This window comes from Blastomyces dermatitidis, assembly GCF_000003525.1.
Source record: "Blastomyces dermatitidis ER-3 genomic scaffold supercont1.3, whole genome shotgun sequence".
Lineage (NCBI taxonomy): Eukaryota > Fungi > Ascomycota > Eurotiomycetes > Onygenales > Ajellomycetaceae > Blastomyces > Blastomyces dermatitidis.
Genome location: NW_025544776.1, coordinates 4192194 through 4202099, shown reverse-complemented (window position 1 = coordinate 4202099; position 9906 = coordinate 4192194). Strand labels below are relative to the sequence as shown.

Genomic DNA, 9906 nt, shown 5'->3' with positions numbered 1-9906 from the left:
TTAATATGTAAGCAGATTTAACTCTTCTATATCAGAGATATGAAATATCCTTCTCATATCAGTTGATAGAATTGTATGAATCATTTTCTTTCTATCAGTTAACTATATATGATATGTACATCATTGAATCTGCAGATTGAATCTTTGAAATTAATTGAGTTTAAGAATAAGATTGTATTTCATATTCTGCAGCTCTCATGCTTAAATATAGCAAGATCATTCTCTGAAGTGCAAGAAAACTCTTACTTTTACAGATAATATCAAATATTGATTATCAGATAATCTTATATATCAGAGATTCTTTACTTGACAGACTTCTTTCAATCTTTGAATTATATAATTATTAATATATTGTATTGAAGCTTCTGTGTCTGCTAACACTTTTACAGTCATCTCTCAATTCTTATTCAAGTGTCTCTTATACATTAACATTTCAAGCCTTAAGACATTGAGATGAGCATTCACTTTCTTGCCTGCATTTCAGTCAGAAGCCTGCTTTCTCTTTGTGTTTGCAGAATTCAGAGAATCATCTAATGCAGGCATCTCTTTCACTTTGAAGGCTTTTCATAGAATATCAGTGAGTGTCTTTAAGCTCACTGATTCTGCTAGTTTTTTGACTCTCTTACTTCTCTTGACTGTGTATACTGAGTGTAATCTTTTATATCATGATTTTAACATCTGCAGTTGAAGCAAGCTTAATACTCATAATATCAAGGTTTTCACTCAGAGGATTTCTTTTTCAGAGAATTCAGTGCTTTAGTGATAACATTTAGATCTAGATTCATTGTGTCTGAGTGTATAACTTGTGTTGTAGAAGTCTGATTACTCATTCTCTGCTGAGATATACTTAATTACAGTATTTTCTGTTGCAATTGACTCACTTATTCTTATATGATAAGAATGTTGTATGCTTCTTTCACTGTGTCTGATTGTAAGATTAAGCATTTTCATTCTGCTTTCAACTCAGATGTAAGATCACAAATGAAGATCTGTAAATAGAAAGATGTTGAAAGCTCTTCATTCAATATAAGATAGTGTAAACTGAAGTGTATGAAGTATAATGTAAGATTACTCACTTATCTACACTTAGTGAAGTATTTATAATACTTATCTCATATATTCACTTTCTCAAAGTTGTGTAAGATTCATTTGAAAAACTCATTTTATATTTATAAGAATGAATATCACTTCAGATCTGCAAGATTCATCTTTTCATCAGTTATTCATAATAACTTCACTTTTTCATATAGAAACATGACAGATCTTAAGACTTGTTGAAATTCTGTTAACTATCTATCTATGAGTTCATATTCAATCTGATAATATAATTACATCTGACTTAGTCAGCTGATTACAGCTAGACTGGCCGCCGAGACCATGAATTTCACGTTTGATCCCATTTAGTCTGGTCCCATACATTTCTTGGCGTGAATCCCGCTGGGACTGGCTATCAAAAAAACAGGTAAAGTGACTATATATCAGATCTTAAAATGGAACCATGACTTGAAAAAAATGAGAAAGTGGTCCCATTTGGTCTCATTTAGTCTCATTCTTGGCATAAAGTTACTATTTTTAGACATTTTAAGGTTTTTTTTAGACTATTTTTAATTTTTTAAAAAGTAACACTTTTTGGTAACACTCAAATGAGATTTAAAGTCATTTAAAGCAATAAAAATAATTTAAATTGAGAAGTGGAAATCATGGTCCCATTTGGAAAATGTGACAAGAGTAGACAGTAAGTCCCACTGGGACAGTATGGGACTACTATCTAATGTTAAAACCATGTAATGGGATCAGTCGAATTGGTAATGAGACTATCAAAAAATCTGGTCCTGGTCCCAGACACGGTCACACGGTCAGTCTAATTACAGCATCATTTTTTCAGTTGTTATTAAAGCTTAATAACTTCAGCAGATCTTTTAACTTAATGTATCTCATGCTCAGATTCTTATTCTGTGCAGTGATCTCTGATGATATGTACACTTCTGAAGAGATTGTAAATGATTATAATAAGATCTTCAGATTCAGTGTAGTTATCTATCTATGTAAACATTCAATCTCTCACTGCAGATCTAAGATCTGGTTTTCTCTATTCTTATTAATGATAATAATTGTATTAGTAAAGCTCTTCATAGTGAATGCCTGATTCACAGTGAATGTCAATTGTTATTTAACTTCTGTCTCAGTCTGTCACTGTGTATGCAAGACCTTAATCTCATTTAGAATTCTTATATGTATATAAAGCTTCAATTCTGATTCAGCAGTTTTGACTATTTTTCTTACTGCTTTGAGTAAATTCTCTGAGAGATTCTGTATATCTTTCAGTTCAGATAGCAGAGAAGAGTGTTATTTATATCAGCTAGAGAAGATATTCATTTTAATAATTTCTTATTAATTATACAATGTCTATTATTATATTACTGTGTTATTATATTAGTATATTATTCTATCACTATATCATTATATTGCTATATCATTATATGATTTCTGTTATTATTGTATAACTTCAGTGATAATCATCTCTCTCTTTTATCTCTTTAAGTGAAGAGTGATCTTCTTTGAATCTAGTTCATCACTCTTATCTCTTTTCTCACATCTTATCTATTCACATATGTGATATTCATCTGAGTGTGAAGTTTTTCTTTAACAAGTGAAGCAGTATTAATTAGATGCTTTTTCACTCACTGTTCTTTATATGCTATCTTTTGAGATATTCTAGAATTACACTGATATGATAACTATGAATTGCTTTATAGATGAAATTATCATGTTCTGAAGAAGTCTGTGCTTCTCATCAGTTTTTAGACATGCTATTAGATGTGATTCAAAGATTGCTTAAGTCAGTGTACAATTACAGATATATGCCAGCTTCTTATATATTGTAATATTGTACACTAATTTAATTAGCAGCTGCTATGGCCCCTTTACACTCATACGCGTACGCTAGTAGTTCGGAAGCGGCCGCGTTATTATCCGACAGTCGTACGTTCTTCCGAACCACAGAGACTTCTTTTATGAGAATTATTCATGATTCAGATGACTGCTTCTGAGTGTCTGCAGTAGAGTTCACAGAGATTGAAGTATGTGAGTTTCTAGTTCTTTCAGTCATAATAAGCAGTTGCTGACTAACTGAGCTTGAAATGTAAGAATAAGTGCTTACAGATGATTATTCAGGTGTTTACAGCTTGATGTGATATGTACTATTAACTACTAAAAGTATTCACAGTAGAAAGATAAAATGTAGAAATCAAATGTATAATAGCATTCAAGCTGAGTTATGAATAGTATTCATGAACTCCAGTCTATATAGTTATGTGTAGCCAAGGGCCGCTAGCCCTATTGATTACATGAGAGATAGAAATAGAGGTAAAGAATCCGCGAGGAGCGGGATTTCTTACAGCTTCTTAACTATCTTCTTTCAGACATGTCAGCTCTTCTTGATTGATTTAAAGAGCGTTTATAAGCAAGTTCATTGAGAAAACATGTCATTTGAATAATAGAAGAAAGTGAAGAAAGTAACTAGTATAAGAAGACTGAAAAGAAGTAATGTAAATAACTGAATGTGAAGACAGTAGAGACAGTATCACTGAGAGTGAATGAAGAAAATGCTTCAAAGAAGCAGAAGACATTAAATTTATACATTATAAGAAGTAAAGCATCACTGTTCTACAAAGAGACTGAGTATTAATAACTTGTAGATATAACATCATGACTATCACTATCTCTTGAGTATGTATGTGAAAAATGACTGCTGACAAGAGATGTGAGGTGTGTTACTGAAATAAAAGCAGTGTAGGTTTCACATCATGTGAACAGCATTGAGCTTAAAACAGCGACGAAAATGGGATGCTCTGAGTGGATCTTACAGACTATAGAGGTATCATTGTTGAGTATGTATTCACGTGACCAGGGAACTTTTTCCACGTGATTTTGGCCTCGGTCTATCGCGATATAACGAAGTAGAAGTTTAGAACACCCGAACGACTGTGCAAGGGAAACGAAGAACGAAGAACGAAGACACTGTGGAAACAAATTCTGGCGGACGTAGCTCGGGGGGATTCGATGTGGTAGCGTACCTCACCAGCCTCACAGAAAGATTACATTCGGCTAAAGTGACCATGCTCCTCGTTCTATTGTTTTCCGTCGAGTTCAACAGTCTAATTGCAACTTAAAAACGGCGTCTTGCTACTCGTTCATTCAATATCAGGTACGTGTTGTTTTATATAATTAATTCTATAATTACCCCAGCTCCCTTAATTTACAAGCTACTCCGATATATATGTCGCTTTCGGTGGTGTTCATGGCATGGCACGGCGTTGATTGTGCACGCACTGGAAACCGGGATGAAACAGACGGGCACACAAGCACTCTTATGGTCTTGAATTAACCATCGGTTTCTCGTATAATTTGTACACGCATTTGCACAGTGTTCTCACTATCTCTAAGTACTGGGCAATGTATGTACTGACTATTGTTATAGCATATCTAAATATGGGACTCGCCCCAATCTTCAAGAAGGCTTACTGGCTACTGGCTTTTTCGGGCCTGTTATATGTCCTTGGTGTCTTCTCGTTGACATACCCATCTGTTCAACGAACGTATGTTACCCAATATAGATAGGTTGCTAGCGGAAGAGTCTTTCCACATTTTGCTCATCTTCTAATGCACCAATTCTCGCCCGCCAGGGTACTCTACGCGAACAAGCTCAATCCTACGTACTTCCAGGATGTCAATGATGTCGAGTATTTTGGGTTCCTAAGTACTGAATTGTTTAGCCCACGCCCTCACCAGGCTTATGATTCATTGGTTCACTTTTCCTAACAATCACAGAATCCCAAGTCCAGCCATTCAATATTCGAACGCCAGATAATGAGACCCTCTATGCATGGCACATCATCCCGCCCCAGTTATTCAAGGAAAGCGAAGCAGCTTTTCTTGCCAACCCCTCATCAGGACCTGCTGAAGACATCACCAAAACCACTGCTTTCAAGCTTCTCGCGCAAGACCCAAATGCGAGAGTCGTTGTAAACCGTATGCTATCCTAACTGGGTTGAACTCCACACCTTATTTTCCCACCCACAATCAAAACTGCATCGTGTAGTATCATTAATTCGACCCCCCTTGATCGCATGTAGTTCACGGAAATGCCGCTCATCTCGGGTCCGGATATCGCCCCCAAATATACCGCAGTTTCCTAGCAGCATCCACTTCAAAACACCCTGTGCACGTCATTGCGTTCGACTATCGCGGCTTCGGGAATTCCACCGGATCGCCAACTGAGGAAGGGTTAATTACCGACGCGCTCTCGGTGCTCAACTATCTCACCTCTCCCCCGCTTTCCATCCACCCATCCCGTATCGTCGTTGCAGGCCAAAGCCTGGGGACTGCAGTCGCAGCTGGTGTTGCGGAACGATACACTTTCGGTGACCCCTCGTCTGTCCCGGAACCGCTGGCAGGGGTTATTGTGTTTGCCCCTTTCTCGAACGTCCGCACTGTGGTAGGCTCGTATAGTGCCGGCGGAATCTTCCCCCCGCTGCTCTCAGCGTTGTTACCCTATCCTAAGTTTCAGAACTATATCCTTGATCATATTGTGGATACATGGGAGTCTGCCACCCGTTTCGCACGGATCACTGGCATCAACCCTCAACCTGGTGATATGGATTCTGCACATGGAAGTCAAGGATTCGACCTCACCGTGGTACATGCTGTTAATGACTTCGAAATCCCGTGGCGAAATGGACAGGCACTCTATGATACTATTATAGGAGGATCCAATGCTCATACTTTAGGCAAGTATGTGCATGAATATACGTCCGACGACGAAGTTGTACAGATGAAAGTGTGGGAAAAAGAATTTATCACACAGCATGGTGAGAAGAGAGTGAAAAGAGTTCGGTGGGAGAGGGTCCGATATGGAGGTAAGAGTTCACTCCGAAATTTCCATTTATATATATACGTATATTCAATGTTTTGAGAAAATGGCTAACCGGGTTCGTTCTGTCCCATCTCTTGCTTCTACTTCAGGACATAATGAGGTTGCAGCTACGGGTTCAGCTACTCTTTCAATCATGCGGATTTTTGAGAAATAGACGGGCTCAGAAGAAACCTCAAGGTCAAACACCAGATATGCCATACCGCGCCTGCACCAATCGCCTTCAAGTCAATCAGATGATTTGACGGGTGTGGTTTGCCTATTCAGTACAACGTGAAATCTATCTGAGCTACGACTCTTTAGATGACCATGGATGATGCTAGACATGTGGTTGTGATATTTGTTGCCCGTGTACAGACAGAGTACATAGCTTTAGTTTCCGTACATAGACCTTCCATTTCAAGTCGTTCATTCTATGCCTAATGTAACTTTTACTCTCGATACATAGTTGTATAATTCCTCTCCCAAGCAAAGGAAGGCATAAAATAGTAAAAGCCGAGAACGAAAGCCAAATCTATACTCCCCGTTCACAAAAGCTACCAACAATAATAAAACAAAACTGATTGTCATGAAGTCAACCTAAAAAAAATGAAGAAATCTCTACAATGAATTGCGTTGTGAGTTTAAATATTTGGACGCAGACAACCCAAACCCCAACAACCCAAGAAGGGAGCCATGAAAAAAATCACCCTCCTGCGCGAAATGAAAAACTTTACCCATAATATTTTCCCCCTTTTGTTACATGATCAAGATAGGAATGAGAAGGTGAGTTCACATTAGTAGTAGTAGTGGTAGTAATAGTAGTACAGCGGTCTGTGACGGGGCTCTATAGTGGAAAGATGCTAATGCAGATCTATCGAGAAAGTAGTGAAGTTGCTCAAATGACAGGTATGTGCGAGCATGGTGCATGAGAATGCATGCGGTTCTGTGAAGAGACGGTAGGTAAGGGGCACCATGTTGACTGCCAATGCTAGTGGAGCATTTGTCGAAAGGTGAGTGTGAATGGAAAGGTTGCAGGCTTTTTATTTCTTGTGTCTCGCCGCCTGAGCTTCATCGTATTCGGCAATGAGTTGTTTTCTATAAAACACGGAGACGTTGTTAGCTCAAAAAACAACTTCTGCAGAATTCTTGCCAACGGCAATGGGGAATCAGGGCAGTAAGGACGGAAAAGAATAGTGTAAAACTTACTGTAGTTGACCTGGAGCCCTTTCGTAATGGCTGAATTCCATGGTATACTCTCCCTTTCCTTGCGTAGCAGCTCTAAGATGGGTACTGAAGCCGAACATACCGTTCAAACTGCAGTCGGCAAATACCGTAAATTCATCAACGCCAATGTCAGTATCATTGATAACGGCATTGCGTTTATTCAGCAGCGAAATGATATCGCCCTGGAATTCAACTGGCGCTGTGATAACAGTCTTCATCATCGGCTCGAGAACCTGGGGCTTGCTTTCCTTGAAAGCCTTTCGGAAAGCTTGCTGAGTGGCGATCTTGAAGGCCATTTCAGAGGAATCAGTAACGTGAGTGGAGCCGTCGACGATGACCATTTGGGTTCCAAGGACCTTATGTCCAGTCAAAGGACCCTTCTCACAGGCGAGATCGAAACCTTTCTCGCAAGCGTAAATGTACTTCTCGGAAATAGCACCACCGACAATTCTCTGCTCAAATTTATTTTGCTCCAGGCTTCCAGTCGGCTCCAGCCAACCCACAACTCCGGCAAAGTCTCCAGGACCGCCGGTTTGTTTCTTGAGCAAGTGGTCGAATTCAGTCTTGTCGCCGATTGTCTCGCGATAGGCGACTTGTGGTTTACCCGTCACACAGTCGACGCGGTACTCTCTGCGCAGACGCTCGACATAAACCTCCAGATGCAATTCACCCATACCAGAGATAATAGTCTCCTCGCTCTCCTCGTCAAAGTGAACACGGAAGGTGGGGTCCTCGCGCTGGAACCGGTTGATACCTTTGGAGAAGTTGGCTGAGTCTTTCGAGTTCTTGGGCCGGATTGACAAAGAAATGACGGGTTCCGGTACGAACATGGAACTCATGCTGTAGGCAAGCTGGCCATCGGTAAAGCTATCTCCGGACGCACAGTCAACGCCAAACACAGCGCAAATCTCACCGGCCGGGATCTCATCAACATCCTCCATCTCATTTGAATGCATGCGTACGATTCGCGGGACCTTGATCCTCTTGCCGCTTCTAGCATTGAAGACATTGGAACCCTTGCGAAGTGTACCTTGGTACACACGAATATATGTAAGTTGGCCATAGTTGCTCTCCTCGAGCTTGAAGGCAAGACCAACGAATGGAAGAGATCTATAAGAGACGAGCTTCACAGGGGCTTCCTCTCTCTTTTGGTCGAGGGCGAGATTCTCAATTTCAGAAGGGTTCGGGAGATAATCGCAAACCCCATCCAGCATGGGTTGAATGGACTTGTCTGCGAGAGCCGATCCCATGAAGACAGGCGTAAATTTCAGGGCAATTGTGGAACGTCGAATTGCAGCCTTGATCTGCTCTTGAGTGGGTTCTTTCTCGTCAAGGAAAAGCTCGGCAATTTCATCATCCACATCAGCCAGAGTTTCGATAAGCATTCTCCTCCGCTCTTCCGCGATGGCCTTTACTTTCTCTGGAATTTCATCCTTTTCTACAACAATTTCACCCTTGGAGCCCTCGTTATAGATAGCCTTCATGCGAATCAAATCCACTACACCCTCGAATTCATCCTCAGCGCCAATTGGCACTTGAACGGCCGCAGCAGCGATCTTCAGCTTCTGGTTAATTTGTTCAATCGTCCTGAAAGGATTGGCACCCATTCTGTCCATTTTATTGACGAAAGAAATGCGCGGAACATTGTAGCGTCTCATTTGTCGGTCGACGGTCATAGTCTGCGACTGAACACCAGAGACTGCACAGGCAATTAAAACTGCGCCATCCAAAACACGCAAGGCTCTCTCAACCTCGATAGTGAAATCAATATGGCCAGGTGTATCAATCAAGTTGATATGATATTTTTCTTCTTTTCCGTTTTCTTTCTTGACCCAGTCGCAAAAGGTAGCTGCGGACTGAATTGTGATTCCTTTCTCACGCTCCAGGTCCATCGAGTCCATTTTAGCACCGACGGAATCCCGCCCGCGGACTTCGTGAATTTCTCCAATACGCCCGGTATAGAAAAGAATTCGCTCTGTCGAGGTTGTTTTACCGCTGTCGATATGCGCCTGTATGGACAAGATCAGTATCTCATGGTACAATTGCTACGTTCGCAGAAAAAGGGTCCATATAAAGGTGCCATACCGCAATTCCAATATTTCGGACTTTCGACAACCGTTTCATTTCTGCTTCGTCCATATTTTCAATGATGGCAGATTGAGTGAGTGTAGCTGGGTCTGCCGCGGCACGTTCCAACCTAGAGCGACACACGCCAAAGCGTTAACATTTCCAACCAGATCACATTTCTTTTTTGTCTTTCTGACAAATTATTAAAATAGAATTGTCTTACACAGAAGCCGCCGTAGAGGCATATCGGACCTGCTGCCACCGCCCTGTCACTGGGACTCTGGGTAGGGAAGCTGTGGTGAAGGTTCGGAGAGGAGTAGTTGTAGCGCATCGTCGATAGAGGTCACATTGGAGTCCAGTTGAAGCTCTAGAAACCCTGGTGAGGGAGCGAACTTGAGTCCGAAGAAGAGAGTGAGCCCTCATTGTGACGATGGCCTTGACATTCGTCTTGGAGAGAAACGACACACCTATCCGGGAGTCTCGAGAACTTTTTTCGGCCGGAGTTTTTTGAAAAATTTGTGCTGACTAAGGAGCTAACCCGTTCCTCTTGAGCCCAAACCCAAATTTCAGAGATGATGATAGCAATGCATGTAAAATCCTACTGAAATCTATTGACAATTCGATTTGTGTAGTATATACAATATAAAGACTTTTACAGGTAGTATAGATTAGAAGAATCATCATTCGACGAGGAAGACGAG

General features: G+C 40.7%; 2 protein-coding genes across 2 annotated transcripts; one reads left to right on the top strand and one right to left on the bottom strand.

Annotated features, from left to right (window-relative positions):
- The first annotated feature begins 3966 nt into the window (after positions 1-3966).
- BDCG_03148 (uncharacterized protein) lies at positions 3967-6516 on the top strand. The gene is made up of 6 exons (XM_045418748.1): positions 3967-4207; positions 4481-4598; positions 4686-4759; positions 4831-5031; positions 5136-5918; positions 6025-6516. The coding sequence occupies exons 2-6, from the start codon at positions 4492-4494 to the stop codon at positions 6087-6089; spliced, it is 1230 nt and encodes a 409-aa protein (XP_045275251.1). The 5' UTR covers positions 3967-4207; positions 4481-4491; the 3' UTR covers positions 6090-6516.
- Positions 6252-9668, bottom strand: BDCG_03147 (elongation factor G, mitochondrial). Its single transcript, XM_045418747.1, has 4 exons — positions 9429-9668; positions 9224-9335; positions 7121-9147; positions 6252-7009 (listed from the first exon to the last, which is right to left on the bottom strand). Exons 1-4 carry the CDS (start codon positions 9626-9628, stop codon positions 6955-6957), a joined length of 2394 nt encoding a protein of 797 aa, XP_045275250.1. The 5' UTR covers positions 9629-9668; the 3' UTR covers positions 6252-6954.
- Between the last annotated feature and the right edge of the window lie 238 nt (positions 9669-9906).